The 23348-nt window shown below is 45.6% G+C and overlaps 1 protein-coding gene across 10 annotated transcripts in view; it reads left to right on the top strand.

The window, feature by feature from the left end:
• The window catches only part of MROH7 (maestro heat like repeat family member 7), a 91582-nt gene that overhangs the window by 25561 nt on the left and 42673 nt on the right, over positions 1 to 23348 (top strand). For 9 of the 10 annotated variants that reach the window (XM_077955967.1, XM_077955969.1, XM_077955977.1 and 6 more), the window contains exons 2-4: positions 5419 to 5453; positions 6322 to 7626; positions 22457 to 22530. In XM_077955967.1, coding sequence (XP_077812093.1) covers positions 6396 to 7626; positions 22457 to 22530 — 1305 coding nt within the window. In that variant the 5' untranslated portion in view covers positions 5419 to 5453; positions 6322 to 6395. The remainder of the gene's footprint in view (positions 1 to 5418; positions 5454 to 6321; positions 7627 to 22456; positions 22531 to 23348) is intronic. The other variant, XM_077955981.1, reaches the window with a different exon arrangement.

The following is a 23348-nucleotide window of genomic DNA, read 5'->3' as shown; positions in this document are numbered from 1 at the left end:
CTTCTTCGGGTTACGTGAGTGATAAAACGAAAACTCCAGGGAACTCACCATAGCGTCAGCCTTCAAGTCCTGAGATGCCTAGTCAGTCACTGCCTTCTTTCTAGCCGTCAGAGTCCTTTTATGGTTGTCTGTTGAACTGTTTCCAGAGTATTTAGTTATTTTTAGAAGGGAAGAACAGAGAAAAGTGAATTGACAGCCTTGTCTATTACATGCATTAAAAAACATTGTGGTATAATGCACCCACCATAAAGTTGACCATTAGTGGCAATTAGTGTGTTCATAAGGTTGCGCAACCGTCATTACTATCAGACATTGTTCTGGTCCAGAAGGAAACCCTATACCCATTAAACAGTCGCTTCCCATTCCCTGCTTTCCCCTTCCCCTGGCAACCTCTCTCTGTCCTGCTTTAATCTACTGTCTCTGTAGATTTGACTATTCTGGATATTTTAGATAAATGGAGTCTATAATATGTGGTCTTTTGTGATGGGCTACTTTCACCTAGCATAATGTTTTCAAAGTTTATCCATGTTTAGCATGCATAAGTACTTCGTTCTTTTTAGTGGCTGAATAATCCACTGTATGGACATACCATATATTGTTTATCCATTAATCAGTATGTGGCTATTTGGCTTGTTTCCACCTTTAGCTCTCATAAGCCCTAGGGCCTGGCTGGCAGTGTCTTTTGAAGCAAAAAAGTTTTAAATATTGCTGATGTCCAATTTATCTATATTTTTCTTTTGTTGCTTGTGCTTTTGGTGTCATGTCTAAGAAACCATTGCCAAATCCAAGATCATGAAGGTTTAATCTTATGTTTTCTTCCAAGAGTTTTATAGTTTTAGCTCTTCTATGTAGGTCTTTAATGCATTTTGAGTTAATTTTTGTATAGAATGTGGGATAGGAGGCTAGGTGCAGTGGCTCTTGCCTGTAATCCCAGCACTTTGTGGAGGCTGAGGCAGGAGGATCACTTGAGGTCAGGAGTTTGAGATCAGCTTGGTCAACATGGTGAAACCCCGTCTCTACTTAAAAAAAAAAGGCCAGGCGTGGTGGTTCATGCCTGTAATCCCAGCACCTTGGCAGGCCAAGGCAGGTGGATCACCTGAGGTCAGGAGTTCGAGACCAACCTGACCAATATGATGAAACCCTGTCACTTCTAAAAATACAAAAATTAGCTGGGCCTGGTAGCATGCACCTGTAATCCCAGTTACTTGGGAGGCTGAGACAGGAGAATCACTTGAACCCGGGAGGCGGAGGTTGCAGGGAGCCAAGATTGTGCCGTTGCATTCCAGCCTGGGCAACAAGGACAAAACTCTGTCTTAAAAAAAAAAAATTAGCTGGGTTTAGTGGTAGACCCCTGTAGGCCCAGTTACTTAAGAGGCTGAGGCATGAGAATCACTCGAACCTGGGAGGCAGAGGTTGCAGGGAGCCGAGATTGCGCCATTGCACTCCAGCCTAGGCGACAGGGTGAGACTCCCTCTCAAAAAAAAAAAAAAAAAGAGAATGTGGGTTAGGAGTTCAGCTTTATTCTTTTGCATGTCAATATACAGCTGTTCCACTGCCATTTGTTGAAAAGACTATTCTTTTTAAATATATAATTTATTTAATTATTTTATTATTATTGTTTTTGAGATAGAGTCTCATTATGTTGCCCAGGCTGGTCTTGAACTCCTGGCCTGGGCTCAAGTGATCTTCCCACTTCGGCCTCCCAAAGTGCTGAGATTATAGACATGAGCCGCCTACTGAAGAGACTATTCTTTCCCTATTAGTGGAGGAGTTATCACCCTTGTTAAAAATCATTTGACCATATATGCATGGATTTATTTCTGGACTTGCAATTCTATCCTGTTAGTCTATATATTTATCCTTATGTCAGTACCACACCATTGCATGCAATTTTATTTATTTATTTATTTATTTATTTATCTATTTATTTATTTTTTGAGGTGGAGTTTCGCTCCTGTTGCCCAGACTGGAGTGCAATGGCGCAATCTCGGCTCACTGCAACCTCCGCCTCCCAGCTTCAAGCAACTCTCCTCCCTTAGCCTCCCAAGTAGCTGGGATTACAGATGTGTGCTGCCACACCTGGCTAATTTTTTGTATTTTAGTAAAGACAGGGTTTCACCATGTTGGGCAGGCTGGTCTCGAACTCCTGACCTCAGGTGATCCACCCAGCTTGGCCTCCCAGAGTGCTGGGATTACAGGTGTGAGCCACCGTGCCTGGTCTGCATTCAGTTTCAAACGAAGATCTCTATGGCTTACTTTGGAAAATGGTTTGTTGGAAGCTGGCCTAGATGCAGGGACCCCCTGTTGAGTAAGCAATTCCAAGATCCAGCCCCAAAACAATGGGAACTGGACTAGGGTCTGGTAGTGGTGATGAAGAAATGGGGAGAGATTTCAGAGCTGTTCTGGAGCCAGAATGAGCAGAACTTGGCCAAAATTGGGTGCGGCAAGTGAGAAAGAGAGCACTCAAAGAGGATGTTGTTTCTGGCTTGGATGATGGATGGTGCCAGCTCCTTGCAATGGAGGAGAATAGAAGAGTCCTATTTGGGGGAAAAATGGAGAGTCTGTTTTGGATGCTCTGGGTCTGAGGTGTCCCAATCTCAGGTGTTCTGTGTGTGCACACGTGTGTGTGTGTATAGGTACTTGTACAAGTGCCTAATACATTCCAGGCCCTTACATCTGATAACAGTGTGTTCTCAATGATGAACTGGACAATCTATTGATAGTTCCACCCCCGAAGGCTCTAGCAACCCTTGTCCAGGGCCTGGAAGGGTTAATTGAGGTGGAGAAGGGAGGATGGCAATTGGTCAATGATTCTCTCTGTCTTAGACAACACTAGCTGTTTTATGGCTGTGCTCTGCCCTTTCCATTTGGGGCCCCAGGATTGTAGGGCAAAGGCCAATAGGCAGTTTGTGGCTGTCAGCAGGAAGTAGTGAGCTCCTTTAGCTCCTGTAGATCCCACCCAAGCCCCTCAACAGCCATGGCTCCTCCTAACACACAGTGTCTGTTTGGTAGAGGGCAAGCCATGGGCTACCCCAGTCACTACAAGGCAGCTCTGAAGCCTTGCCTGTCTATTGCAGGAGGGAGGAGGAGGATTGAGGGCAGGGCAGCTGGGGTTGAGATCTGTGGCCTTCTGCCCAGTGACCTGGTATTGTGCATCTGCTGGGTTGCTGGGGTAGAGATGAAGTCTTTCTTCCTCAGCCCAAACAAGTTAGGTCTTTGAAGATCTTACTCACTGACTCATAGGCTGCAACAGCCATATTTTCCAGGTTAAAAATGCCTCCCTTTGGTAACTATGGTCCATGTGTGTGCATGTGGCACGTTTACACATGGGCGGGAGAGATCATTAAGGGAAGATTCATGCTCCTCAAGTAAAAAGAGACAAAATTATGGACATGAAATTAAGTACAGGGCTTTGGAAAGGGACTGTGAAATCAAGGAACAATCAGAGTTTACATTCAGGGTAAAATTGCCTCTGATGCTGATGGTAAGTGAGCATTTCTTGCTTCCAAGGCAGATGCAAAGCTGTGCAGGAACTGCTTGCTTGGAGTGAAGGCAACTTCCACAGGGTGCTGAGTGCCTTATTCCTCTCTGCCCACAGTGCCTGGCAGAGAGGACTAAAACAAGTAGCTACCATTTAGGTAAGGGCTTTGGTGGGCCATGTACTCCATGCCAGGCACTGTAACTACAATCATGGAAGGCTTTCCAGATGGGGAGGACAAGGACCAGGGGGGAAAAGTCTCTTGCCCAAGTTCACCCAGACTAGCAGAGGTTGAGCTAGGCTTTAAACTCAGGACTACATGAATACAAATCTATAGTCTTTCCAAAGCCATGCTATAAAGATACACAGCAAAATTTGTGGAGTGAGTAAATGATTCACTGAATGAGTTAGCACATGAATGAATGATAAATGAAGAAATGATGAAATGAGTTAGTGAAAGAATACATCATCAAACGAAGAAGAGTCTCCCCTCACCACCCATTGCCCTTCTCTTATTTCCTCCTCTCCCTCCCTCTGGCCTTCCTCTTCCCTCTCCTCTTTACTGCCTCTTGTCTTCTCCCTTATCCCTCCCTTGTCTTCTCTTACCTCTCCTTTCTTCCTTCTTCTCTTCCCTCTTGCATTTCTCTCTCCTCCCTTCCTTCCTTGTTCCTCTCGTCTCCCTACTTTCCTTACCACTGTTTAGTATTTCTCCCTATGCACGTTCATCGCCATCCCACTTTTTTTTTGAGTCAAGGTGTCACTTTGTCACTCAGGCTGGAATGCAGTGGTGCGATCACAGCTCATTGTAGCCTCAACCTCCTGGGCTCAAGTGATCCTCCCACCTCAGCCTCCTGAGTAGCTGAGACGGCAGGCACATGCCACCACACCTGGTTAATTTTTGTATTTTTTTTTTTGTAGAGACAGAGTCTCATTATGTTGTCCAGGCTGGTCTCAAACTCCTGGACTCAAACAATCCTCCCGCCTCGGCCTTCCAAAGTCCTGGGATTACAGGCATGAGCCCTGCACCCAGTTGCACTCCCTATTTCTTGCATTTTTTTTTTCTCTTCCCCAGCTGTCTCATCTCCCTGGTCCTTCCCCCACCACCGCTGTGTGGTTCTGTCCTCACCCCTTACCAAAAGAAATTAAAAACAAAACAAAAACTACAAACAAGAAGAGAGGAAAATAATGAAATAACACAAGCGGGCATTGGACATTTACTGGTGTCAGGTGCTACACTAGACATTAGAAACTGGCAGAGGACAAGGCACGTGCAGTTCCTGCATCCATGGACCTCATCAGGGAAGCCAAATACTGTGAGCCAAGAGGTGGGAAGGAACAAGGTGGCCTGAGAACTTTCAGGTGGCCCCCACCTGTCTAGGGGACCTGGAAGGCTCTTAGCATTTGAGCTGAAACCTGAAAGGGTGAAGCAGCAGGCATCAGCTGGGGAAGGGGAGTGGAGATGGATGCCCAGCCTGTGGAAGACTCAGACCTAACTGGGAGAGCCTTCCTCTTTGGAGGAAGTCAAAGGAACCCTGCAAGGGTGGAATGGAAAAGGAAAGGGACATATGGAGGGGCAAAAAGGGTGAAAAGGGGTCTGGGACCAGATACAGAAGGGCCTTTTGGGTCTGCTAACAACTGGAGGACTCTATCCTAAAGATAACGGGAAGCCATGGAGGGGTTTACCAGGGGGATGGTTTAGAGATGGTGCTGGCTGCCCAGAGGGCCAGTGGGGTGAGTGGCCTTCCTCTCTTTGACCTTCACTTCCTCATGTATAAATATCTAACTTACTCTGTGTGTGTGTGTGTGTGTGTGTGTGTGTGTGTGTGTGTGTGTAGTGGGGAGCTTGTTAACAGATGTGCATGCCTGGCCTGTGGACTGTGCAGTAAGTGTTGATAAAGGCACTCTTCCCTGACTTGATTTCCTTCTGCATCTCCTCCCAGGGGCCCACTCCTGCTTAAAAACACCATGCATGCAGGTGAGCTGTCCCCATGATTCCCACAGGGAGGGTGGCCCCAGATTGAGGGTGGGGGTGGTGGGAGGACTGGGGAGTTCATCCAGCAGTTAGATTGCTGTGTTGAGGCAGGTGTTTGACAGCTGCCCCATGGTCTCCTCCACATAGCCCGCTTCACCCAGAACAGGCAAACTGTTAAGGCTATAGGCAGCTTTGCCAGGGTTGCTCTGAGAACCTAATGCCATGTGTACTGGCAGAGTAGTTCTAGCAACTTACGACTTTGTCTCTGACTTGGAGCACCCCAATTCTGCAAGGCTCAGGGCTCCTTGTTGGTACACTTAGGTTACCCTGTCGCATGTGGCCAGCTGGAAGTGAGGTAACTCATAACGAGGCTCTTCCTTCCCTTTTTCTGCCTTAAAGTGGAAGAGATTCCTTATTTGTCTGTGTGTAAGCTTCCAATTGTGTAACTGGCACTGGGCTAGGAGCTGGGGTTGCCCCAGGGGCCAAGGTATACACAGTTTTTGTCATTGCAAAGTTCATCTCTAGCAAGAGCTAGACCACTAAATGAGTCACTGGAATGAAATGTGCTGAGTATTTTGCTAGAAGTAGGATTAAGCAAAGGATAATGAGAATTACCCCCATGCAATTTCACAAGCCGAGGGGATTGAGTTTGTTCAGGATCATGAGCCAGGAGGGAGCAGGTTGTGGTCAAAGAACGGAACTGAGAGACCGCGGAGGCAAGTGGCGAGTGATGGGATGGAAAGGTGGGCTGGGCACAGTCACCAGGGCCTTGTAAGTCACAGCAAGGGGCTTTCATCCTAAGAATAGTGGGAGCCCTGGAAAAGCCTTAACAGGTGTGGTATGGCTGCATTTGTCTTTTCTCTCTCTCAAGACTGCTTCTGGGAGCGTGACAGTTGGCTGCTGGAGAGAAAGGGGCACTGGCACTGAGAGACCTCCAGACTGGACATGGCCCTGAGCCCAGGGGCTAACCTGGTCTTCCATGAAGACCCAAAGATGACACCAAGTCTCCCCTCCTGTGGGGCCCCAGGATTAGGGTCTGGTACCATCCCTCGGCCCCACCCAGACACGGCTCATGTGCCTATGTTGAATCTACTCCCAAGTCCTGGCTTGGCTCTCGTTCCAGATCTTAATCCTTCTCTGAGTCCTGTCTCAGGGGAGGCCTCGGGCCTGGTGCCTGAAAACACCCCCAGACCTGATGACAGCAGGGCCGTAACTCCAGCCTCCCTCCACATCACCAGTTCTTGCTCTGGTGAAGCCCTGGACCTGGATTCCATGGATGTCTCAAGGCCTGAATCACAGGGGCACCTCTGTCCAGCCTCAAACCCCATTCTGAGTCCCAGCTCTACTGAGGCCCCTGGTCTGAGCTCCGGGAACCACCCTCAGTCAAATTCTGAAGATGCCTTCAAGTGCCTCTCAAGTAAGATTTTTGAGTTGGGTCAGAGAAACTCCAACCCTTCTAGGCATGAATTAAACCCATTTATAAGGCACCATTCCAGAGAAGGCCTGGTTCTGGGTCACTGCATCTCTAGGCCAAGCTCAAAAGCACTCCTTATTCCAGCCTCCAACTCTTCTCTCGACCTTGACTCCAATCCATTGCTCAACATGGGCTCAAGAAACACCTCCAAGCTGAACCTGAATGTAGCTCCAGATTCTCATGGGACCCTAATCCCAGACACAAATGAGACCATCACTTTGGCTTCACATAACATCTCTGGGTCTGTTTCAAAGGGAGCCTTTAGTACCACCTGGAGCACAAGTTCCAAGGGAACCATGAATGTGGCTTCCACCGGCCACCCCAGATCTGATTTGAACATGACCATCACTCAAGCCTCATATGTGACCCTGATTCCTGGCTCCAGTGATGGTATCAGCCTCCATTCCAGCACCCATGGGCCCAACTCCACCATCTCTCCACCCTCATGCATGACTCTAATCCTGGGTTCCAATGAGACTCTGAGCCTGGACTCCAGCCTCGTGTTCAGTGACACCTCCACCTTGACACTGAGCAGTCAGCAGGATGATGCCGAGGACAACAGCATCCACACTGTACCCCTGGAAGAGAATCTGGAGAGCTGGAGTGAGATGGCCAGCATTAAGGTGGACCAGTTCCCGCTGGGACTCCCCACCTCCAACCCCGCAGGCAAGGATGCCATGACCTTGCAAGGCATCCCTGAGGGTAAGGCCAGGGCCGCAGCCCTAGAAAAAGCACTGTCCTGGGGGAAGTCTGTCTTCAGATTCGTAGGGCAGGGAGAGGAGAAGGAAGGAAGGAAGGGGACAGCAGGCAGTTGATAACATATGATCTATTAATTCTATATTAGACATCTAATAATCGGCCTCTGCTAGCAGTGTGACTTGGGACAAGCTACTTAATCTCCCTGAGCTTCAACTTCCTTAACTGTAATATCAGTATACAGCCGGGTGCAGTGGCTCACGTCTGTAATCCCAGCACTTTGGGAGGCTGAGGCAGGTGAATCATCTGAGTTGGGAGTTTGAGAGCAGCCTGGCCAACATGGTGAAACCCCGTCTCTACTTAAAATACAAAGAATTAGCCGGGCATGGTGGTGCATGCCTGTAATCCCAGCTACTCGGGAGGCTGAGGCAGGAGAATTGTTTGAACCTGGGAGGCAGAGGTTGCAGTGAGCTGAGATCTCGCCATTGCACTCCAGCCTGGGCAATAAGAGCAAAACTTGTCTAAAAAAAAAAAAAATCACTGTATAATAATACTTGGACTCTGTCCAAATTATAAGTCTATTGTATCAACAGACTATCCCTTCCATTCAAAATGTATGTCTCTTTCTTCCTTGATATATTTCAGACCTGGCTTCTCAGGTCTGAGCAAAGCCTTGGGGTCCTGTCTGGAACCTGTGCCTCCCTCCTGATATGTAGGATTTCTGTAAATTAATCCCCTGTCAGTTTCTGATGCTATAAATATCTTTTCTTAATCAATTTTTATTTGTCCATTCACCAATACTGTATTAAGATTTTTTAAAAAGGACCATGGTTTTGTAAGTAGGTGTTCATATCTAATGAGAATCCCTTTTTTTTTTTTGAGAGGGAGTCTCATTCTGCAGCCCAGGCTGGAGTGCAATGGCTCGATCTCGGTTCACTGTAACCTCTGCCTTCTGAGTTCAAGTGATTCTCCTGCCTCAACCTCTTGAGTAGCGGGAATTAGAGGCACCCACCACTCTACCCAGCTAATTTTTATATTTTTAGCAGAGACAAGGTTTCGCCATGTTGGTCAGGCTGGTCTTGAACTCCTGACCTCAGGTTAGCTATTAGTAAATAACATTTTATTTTATTTTTTGAGACAAAAGTCTCACTCTGTTGCCCAGGCTGGAGTTCAATGGTGCGATCATAGCTCCCTGCAGCTTCGAATTCCTGGACTCAGGAGACCTCCTGCCTCGGCCTCCCAAGTAGCTAGGAGTACAGGTGCACACCACACCACCACACCTGAGTAATTTTATTTTTTATGTTTTGTAGACATGGAGCCTTGCTATGTTGCCCAGGCTGGTCTTGAACTCCTGGCCTCAAGCTATCCTCCCAGCTCATCCTCCCAGAACTCTGGGACTACAGGCATATTCCACCACGCCCAGACTCTGCACATTTTAGAATGCATTTCTAGGGTTTCTTAAGGATTTTTTTTAGGGCCTCAAAAAAGTCTTGTTGGCATTTTTTAAAGAATGTTATCAACTTATTTATGGATTCATGTTTTCCTTTACATAGGATATATGCTTTACTAGGATTTAAAAAATTCTTCTTAGAAGTCTAGCGCACCCTGGGATGGGTTAATCGTAGATACTTTACAGTATTTTTTTTTTTTTTTTTTTTTTTGGAGATGGAGTCTTGCTCCGTCACCCAGGCTGGAGTGCAATGGTGCAATCTCCACTCACCACAACCTCCACCCCCTGGGTTCAAATGATTCTCCTGCCTCAATCTCCCGAGTAGCTGGGATTATAGGTACGTGCCACCACGCCCGGCTAATTTTTTTGTATTTTTAGTAGAGATAGGGTTTCACCATGTTGGCCAGGATGGTCTCTAACTCCTGACCTCGTGATCTGCCCACCTTGGCTTCCCAAAGTGCTGGGATTGCAGGCATGAGCCACCGTGCCCAGCCTATAGTATCTTATTTTCTAATAAAATTTTTATTTGGTATTGATGATGCTGGTGATCTAGAGGAACTTTTTTTTTTTTTTTTTGCAAGTTTTTCTTTTTTTGAAAAAAACTTTGTGGAAATATAACTGTAAATACAATTTGCTCTTTTAAAGTATGTAATTTAATGGCTTTTTATATACACAGAATTGTGCAACCATCACCACAATCAATTTTAGAACATTTTCATCATCCCTAAAAGAAACCCTGCACCCCTTAGACATCATCCTCAACCCATGCCAGCTCTCAACCCAGCCCTGGGCAATCACTAGTCTACTTTTTGTCTCTATAGTTCACCTATTTTGGACATTTTATATAAATAGAATCATATAATATGTCATCCTTTGTGACTGGCTTCTTTCACTTAGCAGAAGGTATTCAAGGTTCATCCTCTTTGTAGCATGTATCAGTACTTCATTCCTTGTTATGGCTAAATAATATTCCATATATAGACACACCACATTTTGTTTATGTCAGTTGATTGCCATTTGGGTTGTTTCTATCTTTTGGCTATTTTATTTTGTATTTTTATTTTGTATTTTTTTGGGACAGGGTCTCACTCTGTCACCCAGGCTGGTGCGCAGTGGCATGATCTCGGCTCACTGCAACCTCCACCTCCCAGGCTGAAGCAATCCTCCCACCACAGCCTCCCAAGTGGCTAGGACCACAGGCATGCACCACCACACCTGGCTAACTTTTGTATATTTTGTAGAGGCAGGGTCTCACTGTGTTGCCCAGGCTGGTCTTGAACTCCTGGGATCAAGCAATCCTCTCTCCTTAGCTTCCCAAAGTGCTGGCATTACGGGCATGAGCCACCATGCCTGGACAATTTACTAATATTTTTCTTCTATTCTGTTGATTGCCTTTTCATTTTCTTGATGGTGTCCTTTGAAACACAAAGGTTTTAAATTTTGACATTGCCCAATTTGTCTAATTTTTCTTTTATTGTTTGTGCTTTTGGTGTCATATTTAAAGAAACCATTGCCTAGTCCAAGATCATGAAGATTTATGCCCATGTTTTCTTCTAAGAGTATAATAATGTTAGCTTTTACCTTTAGGTCTTAGGTACAATTTGTGCTAATTTTTGTTTATGGTGTGAGGTGGGGGTTCAGCTTCATTATTTTGCATGTGGATGTTCAGTTATTATTGTCATATAATTCACCCATTTAAAATGTGTCAGCCAGGCGTGGTGACCCATGCCTGTAATCCCAGCACTTTGGGAGGCTGAGGCAGGTGGATCACTTGAGGTCAGGGGTTCAAAACCAGCCTGGTCAACATAGTGAAATGCTGTCTCTACTAAAAATACAAAAAATTAACTGGGGCTGGGTGCAGTGACTCATGCCTGTAATCCCAATACTTTGGGAGGCTGAGGCGAGCAGATCACAAGGTCAGGAGTTTGAGACCAGCCTGACCAACATGGTGAAATCCCGTCTCTACTAAAAATACAAAAATTAGCTGGGTGTGGTGGCACGCACCTGTAATTCCAGCTACTCAGGAGGCTGAGGCAGGAGAATTGCTTGAACCTGGGAGGCAGAGATTGCAATGAGCTGAGATTAAGCCACTGCAGTCCAACCTTGGTGACAGAGCGAGACACCATCTCAAAAAAAAAAATTAGCCGGGTGTCGTGGCACATGCCTATAATCCCAACTATTTGGGAATGGCTTGAAACTGGGAGGCAGAGGTTGCAGTGAGCCAAGATTACGCCACTGCAGCCTGAATGATGGAGTGAGACTTTGTCTCTATAAATATATAAATAAATTAATTAATTAAATTAAAAATAAATAAAAAATAAAAAAATAAAATGTGTCATTTGCAGAGTGTAGTGACTCATGCCTATAATCCCAGCATTTTGGGAGGCTGAGGCAGGAGGATTCCTTGAGCCCAGGAGTTCAAGACCAGCCTGGGCAACATAGGAATACCCTGTCTCTACAAAAAACAAAAATAAATTAGCTAGACATGGTGGTGTGTGCCTGTGGTCCCAGCTACTCAGGAGACTGAGCTGGGAGGATTGCTTGAGCCCAGGTACTGGAGGCTACAATGAGCTGTGATTGTACCGCTGCCCTTCAGGTTGGGCGATAGAGTGAGACCTTGTCTTTTCAAAAAACAAAAACAAAAAAACAAAAACAAAAACAAACCAAAGTGTGATTCAATGGTTTAGGTTATATTCCATTTTTTAGTGCCTCTGTTTTTGGTGCCATATCCAAGAAATTGTTGCGAAATCCAGTGTTATGAAGATTTTCCCCTGTGTTTTATAGTTTTAGCTCTTAAATTCTTTGAGTTAAATTTTATATATATATATAAGGTAAGAGTCCAAATTTATTCTTATTTTTTATTTATTTTATTTATTTATTTTTTGAGACAGAGTCTTGTTCTGACACCCAGGCTGGAGTGCAATGGCATGGTCTCGACTCACTGCAACCTCCACCTCCAGGTTCAAGCAATTCTCCTGCCTCAATCTCCCGAGTAGCTGGGACTACTGGCAGCCGCCACCACACCTGGCTAATTTTTGTATTTTTAGTAGAGATGGGGTTTCACCATGTTGGCCAGGCTGGTCTCAAACTCTTGACCTCGTGATCTGCCCACCTTGGCCTCCCAAAGTGCTGGCATTACAGGCGTGAGCCACAGTGTCCAGCCCATTTATTTATTTGTTTATTTATTTATTTATTTATTTATTTATTTATTTATTTAGATGGAGTCTTGCTGTCATCCAGGCTGGAGTGCAATGGTGCCATCTTGGCTCACTGCAACCTCTGCCTCCCAGGTTCAAGCCATTCTCCTGCCTCAGCTTCCCAAGTAGCTGGAACTACAGGCACGCATCATCATGCCTGGTTAATTTTTGTGTTTTTAGTAGAGATGGGGTTTAGTAGAGACCATGTTGGTCAGACTGGTCTCCAACTCCTGACCTCGTGATCCACCCACCTCGGCCTCCCAAAGTGCTGGGATTACAGGTGTGAGCCACAGTGCCCGGCCTATTTATTTATTTATTTATTTATTTATTTATTTATTTATTGAGACAGAGTCTTGCTTTGTCATCCAGGCTGGAGTGCAATGGCACGATCTCAGCTCACTGCAACCTCTGCCTCCCAGGTTCAAGCCATTCTAATGCCTCAGCCTCATGCAGCTGGGACTACAGGCATGCATCATCATGCCTGGCTAATTTTTGTAGTTCTAGTAGAGACGGAGTTTCACTATGTTGACCAGGCTGGTCTTGAACTCCTGACCTCAAGCGATCTGCCTGCCTTGGCTTTCCAGAGTGCTGGGATTACAGGCATGAGCCACCACACCCGTCCCAATGTATTTTTTTTTTTAATTGGAAAGTTTTTTGTTTTTCTTTTTTTCCGGCTGAGTGTGGTGGCTCACGCCTGTAATCCCAGCACTTTGGGAGGCTGTGGTGGGCAGATCACCTGAGGTCAGGAGTTCCAGATCAGCCTGGCCAACATGGCAAATCCCCATTTCTACTAAAAATACAAAATCTGCTGGTGCGATGGCACACTCCTGTAATCTCAGCTACTTGGGAAGCTGAGGCAGGAGAATTGCTTGAACCCTGGAGATGGAGGTTGCAGTGAGCTGAGATTGAGCCACTGCACTCCAACCATGGTGACAGAGCAAGACTCCATCTCAAAAAAGAAAAAAAAAGGTTTTTTTTTCAGGTTGGGTGTGGTGGCTCACGCCTGTAATCCCAGCACTTTGGGAAGCTGAGGTGGGTGGATCGCCTGAGGTCAGGAGTTTGAGACCAGCCTGGCCAACATGGTGAAACCCTGTCTCTACTAAAAATACAAAAATTAGCTGACGTGGTGGCCAGGGCCTGTAATCCCAGCTACTCGGGAGGCTCCCACTTGAACCTGGGAGGCAGAGGTTGCAGAAAGCCAAGATCATGCCACTGCATTCCAGCCTGGGTGACAGAGCAGGACTCTGACTCAAAGTAAATAAATAAATAAAATTAAATTAAAATTAAAAAGTTTTTTTTTCCAATTTTTAAATTGTGGTAAAATGTACATAACAAAATTTACCATCTAGGCCAGCACAATGACTCATGCCTGTAATATCAGTGCTTTGAGAAGCCAAGGCAGGAAGATCACTTGAAGTCAGCAGTTTGGGACCAGCTCAGGCGACATAGCAAGACTCTGTCTGTATAAAAAACAAAAAAATCCTTACCATCTTTTTTTTTTTTTTTTTAAGAGATGATCTCACTCTGTTGCCTGGGCTGGAGTACAGTGTCATGATCTTGCCTCACTGCAACCTCCACCTCTGGGGCTCAAGTAATCCTCCTGCCTTAGCCTCCCGAGCAGCTGGGACTACAAGCACGTGCCACCATACTTAGCTAATATTTTTGTATTTTTAGTAGAGACAGGGTTTCACCATGTTACCCAGGCTGGTCTTGAACTTCTGTGCTCAAGTGATCCACTGCCTCAGCCTCCCAAACTGCTGGGATTACAGGCATGAGCCACCATGTCCAGCCAAACCTTACCATCTCAAACATTTTAAAATTATTATTATTTTTTAGGGTCAGGGTCTCACTCTGTCACCCCAGCTGGAGTGCAGTGGAGTGATGATAGCTCACTGCAGTCTCAAACTCCTGGGATCAAGTGATTCTTTCACCTCAGCCTCCCAAGTAGCTACGACTGTAGGCACACACCACCACATCTAGCTAATTTTAATATTTTGTAGAGATGAGACCTCGCTATGTTGCCCAGGCTGGTCTTGAACTCCTGGCTCAAGTGATCCTCCTGCCTTGGGTTCCCCAAGTGCTGGGATTTCAGGCATGATCCACAACACCTGGCCCTATCTTAACCTTTTTTTTTTTTTTTTTTTTTGAGGTGGAGTCTCACTCTGTTGCCCATGTTGGAGTGCAGTGGTATGATCCTAGCTCACTGCAACCTCTGCCTCCCATTTTCAAACAATATTCCTGCCTCAGCCTCCTGAGTAGCTGGAACTACAAGTGTGTGCTACCATGCCTGGCTTATTTTGGTAGTTTTAGTAGAGATGGGGTTTTACCTTGTTGGCCAGGCGGGTCTTGAACTCCTGACCTCAGGTGATCCACCTACCTAAGTCTCCCAAAGTGCTGGGATTACAGGTGTGAGCCACGGTAACTGGCCAGCCATTTTTAAGTGAACAGTTTAATACAGTGGTATGAAATATATTCATAATGTGCAACTGTTGGCACCATTTCTTCTCCATAACTATTTTCATCTTATGAACTTCAAACTCCATATGCATTAAACAATAGCTGCCCATTTTCCAGTCCCCCAGCCCCTAGGCACCACCATTCTACTGTTTCTATAATTTTCACTACTCTAGGTACCTCATATAACAACTTCATTTGCATGTGGATAGCCAGTTTTTCTGGCTCTATTTGTTGAAAAAACTGTCCTTTCCCCAGTGAATGTTCTTAGTATTCTTGTCAAAAATAGACTTACCATAAATGTGTTTATTTCTGGGTACTCTACTTTGTTTCATTGGTCTATATGTCTGTCCTTATGCCAGTACCATGCTGTTTTGATTATTATAGCTTTGTGGTATGTTTTGAAATCAGGAAGTATGAGTCCTTCAGCTTTGTTCTTCTTTCAAGATTGTTTTGGCTATCAGGGCCACTCTTCACTTTTTTAATAGGAGCATTTTGTCCATCAGCTCAGTTTAAAACAATGTATTTTCAAATTATAGTAGCCTTTTAAAAACTTTTTTGGGGTATAACATGGATCAGTAAAATATGTAAAGTGTGCTAGTCATCTCAAATGTATAGCTTAATGAAAATTTATGTAAGTATACACTGTGGTAGCTACCACTCAGATCAAGTCCCAGAAGCCCAGAAGCTTCCCTTGTGTCCCTTTTCAATCAGTATCCCTTCTTCTGGGGCAAGATTTCTCAGCTTTGGCACTATTGATATTTTGTGTTGGGAAATTCTTTGTCGTGTGTGTGTGTGTCTATGTTGGTGGCGGGGATGGGGGTGCTGTTCTGTGCATTATGAGATGCACTTATCCCTGGACTCTACTTAGTAGATGCTAGTAGCAACCTCCCATTGCCACCCTCAAGTTGTAAAAACCGAAATGGTTTCCAGACATTGCTGAATGTTCCATGGGGGTGGGGGGGGGACAACTGCTCTTGGTTGATAATCACTGCCCTGGAGGTGACAATTCCGATTTGCGTCACCATAGACTAGTTTTGCCTATTCTTGAACTTATTGCCAATAGAATACTACTGTATTTACTGTGTGTGTGTGTGTGTGTGTGTGTGTGTGTGTGTGTTTGAGACAGAAGTTCGCTTTTGTTGTCCAGGCTGGAGTGCAATGGTGCCATCTCGGCTCACTGCAACCTCTGCCTCCCAGGTTCAAGTGATTCTCCTGCCTCAGCCTCCTGAGTAGCTGGGATTACAGGCATGCACCACCACGCTCAGCTAGTTTTTTGTATTTTAATTTTGATTGATTTATTTATTTTTTGAGACGGAGTCTCACTCTGTTGCCCAGGCTGGAGTGCAATGGCACAATCTCGGCTCACTGCAACCTCCACCTTCGGGGTTCAAGTAATTCTCCTGCCTCAGCATCCTGAGTAACTGGGATTAGAGGTGTCTGCCACCACACCTGGCTAATTTTTGTTGTTGTTGTTGTTTTTTGTTTGTTTTTGAGATGGAGTTTCACTCTTGTTGCCCAGGCTAGAGTGCAATGGCATGATCTGGGCTCACTGCAACCTCTGCCTCTGTGTTCAAGCAATCCTCCTGCCTTAGCCTCCTGAGTAGCTGGAATTACAGGTGTTAGTCACCACATCTGGCTAATTTTGTATTTTTAGTAGAGACAAGATTTCTGCATGTTGGTCAGGCTGGTCTTGAACTCCCGACCTCAGGTGATCCACCTGCCTCAGCCTCCCAAAGTGCCAGGATTACAAGCATGAGCCACTATGCCCGGCCATATTTACTGTTTTGACTCTGGCTTTTTTTTTTTTTTTTTTGAGAAGGAGTCTGGCTCTGTGGCCCGGGCTGGAGTGCAGTGGCCGGATCTCAGCTCACTGCAAGCTCTGCCTTCCGGGTTTACGCCATTCTCCTGCCTCAGCCTCCCGAGTAGCTGGGAACACAGACGCCCGCCACCTCGCCTGGCTAGTTTTTTGTATTTTTTAGTAGAGACGGGGTTTCACCGTGTTAGCCAGGATGGTCTCGATCTCCTGACCTCGTGATCCGCCCATCTCGGCCTCCCAAAGTGCTGGGATTACAGGCTTGAGCCACCGCGCCCGGCGACTCTGGCTTCTTTAGCTCAACATTATGTCTGTTGGATTCATCCATATTGTATATTTCAATAGTAGATTGTTTTTTGTTATTCTGTAGTATTCCATTGTATGGATATACCACAGTTTGTTTATTTATTCTGCTGCTGATGGACATTAGAATTTTTCCTATTTTTTTGATGTTATTAATAAAGTGGCTGTGAACGTTGTTGACCATGACTTTTGGTTCAGAGATACACTTATTTATCTCAGAGTAGAATTTCTGGGTCATAGTGCAGGCATATTTATAGCTTTAAGAGATACTGCCAAACAGTTTTTCGAAGGGGTAATCTTAGACTTTTTGTGCTGCCATAACAAAATGCCTGAGACTGAGTAATTTATAAACAACAGGAATTTATTTTCTCACAGTTCTGGAGACTGGAAGTCCAAGATCAAGGCAGCAGCATTTGGTGTCTGGTGAGGGCCTGCTTGCTGTATCCCTACATGGTGGAAGGTGGAAGGACAAAAAGGGGCTGAACTCTGTATGAAGCCTCTTTTATAAAGGCCTTAATCCCATTCTAGACGGTGGAGCCCTCACAATTTGACCACCTCCTAAAGTCTCTGCCTCTTAATACTATTGCATTGGAGATTAAGTTCAACATGAATTTTGAAGGGGACATAAATATTCAAACCACAGCAATGACTGAATTAATTTACGCTTCCATAAACTATGTGAGTTTCAATTGTTCCACATTCTCACCAACATTTGGCATTATCAGTTAAAAAATTTGTCGTCAGGCCGGGTGCAGTGGCTCACGCCTGTAATCTCCGCACTTTGGGAGGCCGAAGCAGGTGGATCACCTGAGGTCGGGAGTTCGAGACCAGCCTGACCAACGTGGAGAAATCCTGTCTCTACCAAAAATACAAAAAATTAGCTGGGCATGGTGGCACATGCCTGTAATCCCAGTTACTCAGGAAGATGAGGTAAGAGAATCACTTGAACCTGGGAGGTGGAGGTTGCGGTGAGCCAAGATTGTACCATTGCACTCCAGCCTGGGCAACAAAAGCGAAACTCCATCTCAAAAAAAAAAAGAAAAAAAAGAGAAAAATAAAAAATAAAAAAATAAATAGTTGTAGTCATTCTAGGGGGTTTCTGTCTAGTGATAGTTCATTGTGGTTTTAATTTGCATATCTTGATAACTACTGATGTTAAGCACTTTTTTACATGATTATTGGCAATTTGCATATCCTCTTTTGTGCAGTACCAGTTCAAATATTTTGCGCTTTTTTTTTTTTTTTTAATTTCAGAAGGGAACAACATGTACATTTTGCTTATTTAAAAACATTGGGGTGTCTCTTTTTCTTATTGGTTTGTGGGAATTCTTTATGTAATCTAGATATGAGTTCTTCGTTAGATACATGAATTTTGACTATTTTTTCTGAGTCTGTGGCTTGATGAAGCCTTTTATTTATCTTTAAATTAAATTAAAAAGTTTTTAAAGAAATGAGGTCTCATTCTGTTGCCCAGGCTGGAGTGGAGTGGAGTGGTACAATCATAGCTCACTGCAGACTCAAACTCCTGGGCTCAAGTGATCCTCCTGCCTCAGCCTCCCAAGCAGCTGGAATTACAGGCATGTGCCACACGCCTGGCTAATTTGTATTTTTAGTAGAGACGAGATTTCTCCGTGTTGATCAGGCTGGTTTCGAACTTCTGACCTCAGGTGATCTGCCCACCTCGGCCTCCCAAAGTGCTGGTATTACAGGTATGAGCCACCACGTCTGGCCCTGTTCACTTTTATTAACTGTGCTTAGAACAGTACTGGTCATATAGTAGGTACTTAAAAATATTATTTATTTATTTATTTATTTATTTATTTATTTATTTACTTTGAGACAGTGTTTCGCTCTTGTCGCCCAGGCTGGAGTGCAGTGGAGCAATCTCAGCTCACTATAACCTCTGCTTCCTGGGTTCAAGTGATTCTCCTGCCTCAGCCTCTTGAGTAGCTGGGATTACAGGCACCTGCCACCATGCCCAGCTAATTTTTGTATTTTTAGTAGAGACGGAGTTCACCACACTGGCTAGGCTGGTCTCGAACTCCTGACCTCAGGTGACCCACCTGCCTTGGCCTCCCAAAGTGCTGATATTACAGGTGTGAGCTGCCACCCTCGGCCTTAAAAATATTTTAAAAATGATTTTTAAAAACCAACCTAGGGTTGGGCATGGTGGCTCATACCTGTAATACGTAGCACTTTGAGAGGCTGAGGCAGGAATATTGCTTGAACCCAGGAGTTCACAACCAGCCTGGGCAACAAAATGAGACCCTCATCTCTACAAAAAAATTAACAATTGGCCAAATGTGATGGCATGGGCCTGTAGCGCCAACTAGTTGGGAGGCTGAGGTAGGAGGATCACTTGAGCCCAGGAGGTCGAGACTGCAGTGAGCCATGATTGCACCACTGCATTCCAGCCTGAATGACAGAGCAAGACTCTGTCTGCAAACAAAACCAAACAAAACTTAGAGAAAAGTTGAGCTGGGTGTGGTGGCTCATGCCTGTAATCCCAGCACTTTGGGAGGCCAAGGTGGGCAGATCACTTGAAGCCAGCAGTTCAAGACCAGCCTGACCAACAAGGTGAAATCCTGTCTCTACTAAAAATACAAAAATTAACCAGGCAGGGTGGCACACACCTATAAACCCAGCTTCTCAGCAGGCAGATGTGGGAGAATTACTTGAATCCGGGAGGTGGAGGTTGAAGTGAGCCGAGATCGGCACCACTGCCCTCCAGCCTGAGCAACAGAGTGAGACTCCATCTCAAAGAAAAAAAAAAGTTGAAAATGTACTATAAATTTTTTTCCTTGAATCATTTAAGAATCAGTTTCCAAATGATGCTCCATCACCCCTGAATTTCAGAGTGTACTTCTTACAAAAAAGGATAAAATATAACTATCACTATCAAGTAATTAATATTGATACACAGCTACCATGTAATCCTCAGGCCCTATTCAAAAGTCACCAATTTTCCCAGTAATGTTCTCTACAGCAAGAGGATCCAGTTCAGAACCACTCATTGTACTTTTTTTCTAGTCTGATCTGTCTCCTGCAGTCCTCAGCCTTTCTTTGACTTTCCTGTCCTTGATATATTTGAAGATGACAGGCAAGCTATTTTTGTAGGATGTGCCTCAGTTTCAATTTGTCTGATGCTTGCTCATGATTAGATTCAGGGCATGCATTTTTGGCAGGAATAGCACAGAAGTGATGCTGGGTTTTTCTCATTGCGTCCTGTCTGGTGCCTTATAATTTTGATTTGTTCATTACTGACGCTGTTTGCTTTCATCACTTGAGTAGGATGGTTGCTGCCAAGGTTTTCTATTGTGAAGTCAATATTTACCCCTTTGTAGTGAATATCATGTGGTCAGGTACTTTGAAACTATGTGAATATCCCATTCCCATCAAACTTTCAATTTATTTATTTATTTATTAGTATTATATGGACTCAATTAGTTTATTTAATGGGCTATAATCCATTTTCTTAGTTTATTTAATGGGCTATAATACATTTTTTTTCACAATTTATTGTGATACTCAAATTTTCCTCAATTTGATCAGTGGAATTCCCTTCAAGCAAACTTTTGTAGAGACCAGCCTGGCCAACACGGCAAGACCCCCGAGCTCTTTCTTTTTTTGAGACGAAATATTGCTCTGTTGCCCAGGCTGGAATGCAGTGGCACAATCTTGGCTCACTAAACCTCTGCCTTCTGGGTTCAAGCGATTCTCCTGCCTCAGCCTCCCTAGTAGCTGTGATTATAGGTGTGCACCACTATGCCCAGCTAATTTTTGTTTTTTTTTTTTTTTTTTTTTTTTTTTTTTTTTTGAGACGGAGTCTCGCTCTGTCGCCCAGGCTGGAGTGCAGTGGCTGGATCTCAGCTCACTGCAAGCTCCACCTCCCGGGTTCACGCCATTCTCCTGCCTCAGCCTCCCTAGTAGCTGTGATTATAGGTGTGCACCACTATGCCCAGCTAATTTTTGTATTTTTAGTAGAGGTGGGGTTTCACCATGTTGGCCAGGCTGGTCTCAAACTCCTGACCTCAGATGATCCACCTGCTTCAGCCTCCCAAAGTGCTGGGATTACAGGCATGAGCCACCGTGCTCGGCCCCCATCAGCTCAAAACAAATAAAACAAAAAAACAACGAATAAAGCATGCTTTTGTATTCCTTTGATATTTGACATGTCTTTATCATTCAGGTGTCTCAGGTTCATCCTGAGCTTTCCCTGTTTGAGTCCTGGAATCAAACATTTCTCCAAGGAGCCTTGTTCCTTTTAGTGGAGAATGGTGTTTAGAAGCTAAGATCTTGGTGTTCACTACAATTGGGGTATCTGTACTTCTCCATCCTCTAGCATCCTCTGGTGGTCGAGAATCTGAAGTTCCAGGTTTTCATAGGCCCCAGTGACCTTGTCCTCAGAAGGAGAAATATCCTCTCTCCTTTGGTGTTCCCCTCAACCCCCTTAAATAAAAGACTCTATTGGTCCTGCCCAGTCAAGTTTTCATCCCTGGACCAATCGCTGTGGCTGGTGGCATGGGACACTCTTAGGAGTGGAGCTTGGGTTCCAGGCCCACCCCTGTCTGAAGAGTGGGTGCTGGGTGTGTCTTGGGGAATCCAGCTTCACTTAGCTACATGGAATAGGGTGCACACAGGAAAGATGAGGCTCTTTCACCAAAAGAAAGTGAAGAGATGGGGGGCTGACAGAACGGCAGATGCCTCTCATAACAAGTAGGTGTTTAGCTATGAATTATGATAACTGCTGAAAGAAGAGATTCGGACAATGCGCGACAAGACCATATTGGCCCTTGCAGAGCCAGAGGGTAGGGGTGGCCTTTCTCAGGACTGGCAGGCAAGCCTAGGCCTGAAGGAGAGCCTTAGCGGGGCAAGGAGGTATGGCGAGCAGTGGCCCGGGTAGAGGGAACCACCATGCAAAGGCCCTGAGGGGAAATGTGCTCAGTTCTGGAAGGAAGCTGGTGTGGCCAGAGCATAGTGAGGCGGGCAAGTGGTGGGAGATAGGGCCGCAGAGGAAGGCAGGGCACAACCGACCAGGCAGGGCATTGAAGGCCTCGGCAAGGATGCTGGCTTTGTGCTCAATGAAATGCAGTGTCACTGAAAGGTTTTAGGGAGGGGGTGACATGAGCTGATGTACACTTAAAAGCTCAGTGTAGGCCAGGCGTGGTGGCTCACACCTGTAATCCCAGCACTTTGGGAGGCCGAGACGAGTGGATCACTGGAGGTCAGGAGTTCGAGACTAGCCTGGCCAACATGGTGAAACCCTGTCTCTACTAAAAATACAAAAAATAGCTGGGTGTGGTAGTGGGTGCCTGTAATCCCAGCTACTTGGGAGGCTGAGGCAGGAGAATCACTTGAACCCAGAAGGTGGAGGTTGCAGTGAGCCAAGATAGTGAGCGCCATTGCACTCTAGCCTGGGCAGCAAGAGCGAGACTCCGTCTCAAAAAAAAAAAAAGAAAAAGAAAGAAAGAAAAAAAAAAAGCTCAGTGTGGCTACTGGAGTGCTGGGGTGGGGTAGGGATTGGAGGGGCCTAGAGGGGGAGGAGAGAGATAGCATGACGGCATCCTAGGTACATCACAGCTTTATCCATCTTCTCATTGAAATTGTGCCCTGTAGGAGCCTTTGATGAAGTGACCTCATGCCTGGTGAAGGTGCCAGAGAAGACAGAAGGTGGCAAAAACATGGCTCTGGTATGCCTCCTGCCCAACCCCTAGCTGACTGTCCTGGGGTACTTCCGTGCTGCCTACCCCCTCTCCCCTTCCCCCACCCAGCCCAGCAGCCTCAGCATTCCCCATGCCTCTGCCCGGCTCTCCTTTTCTCCACAACGTTCATTGCTGTCTGATGTGCCATATGCTTTGTTTATTCATCTTCTTTCTTGTTCATCTGCCCCACAAGGACATATCCTCCATTACTCGGGCATTTTTGTCTGTTATTCACAGCTATAACTTCAGCATCTAGAACAGTGCCTGGCACATAATAGATGCTCAATAAAATATTTTTAAACAATTGAATGAATTGTGGGAGGGGCTCTGAAAGGGGCAGAAAGTCTAGAAGTGGCCTTTTTTCAGGACAGTCAGGCCCAACCCAGGTCTGGGCCATGCAGCAGGCCTAGGAGGCCCAAGAAGACCAGTCCAGCAGGTGAGGCACACTTGCATTTGCAGGACTTGGCAAGGCCAGTGGGGAAGACTAGACAAGCTGGTGGACGTGAGTGTGACACAGGGAGTGTGGACAAGGGTGCTTGGTGGACAGAATGTGAAGGAGGTGGGGTATCCATCCAGGCCCAGACATGCAGGAGGCAGGCCCTGCCTCCAGGCTGCTTCAGGGCCAAGCTTCAGTCCTTGGGGCAGTGCAGGGTGGGGATGAGGAGAGGTGACTGGACTAAGAGGAAGCCCTGCATTTGGGGAGCATTTATCCTCATCCCATGGTGTCCTTCTAGTTGTCCACTGTGTTCCTGCCACGCTGGCCTTTTTCTGTTTCTCACACACGCCAAACTCATTCCTGCCCCAGG

This window comes from Macaca mulatta, chromosome 1 (genome assembly GCF_049350105.2).
Source record: "Macaca mulatta isolate MMU2019108-1 chromosome 1, T2T-MMU8v2.0, whole genome shotgun sequence".
Classification (NCBI taxonomy): Eukaryota; Metazoa; Chordata; class Mammalia; order Primates; family Cercopithecidae; genus Macaca; species Macaca mulatta.
The sequence above is the reverse complement of the archived record's forward strand: the minus strand, read 5'-3'. Positions and strand labels throughout refer to the sequence as shown.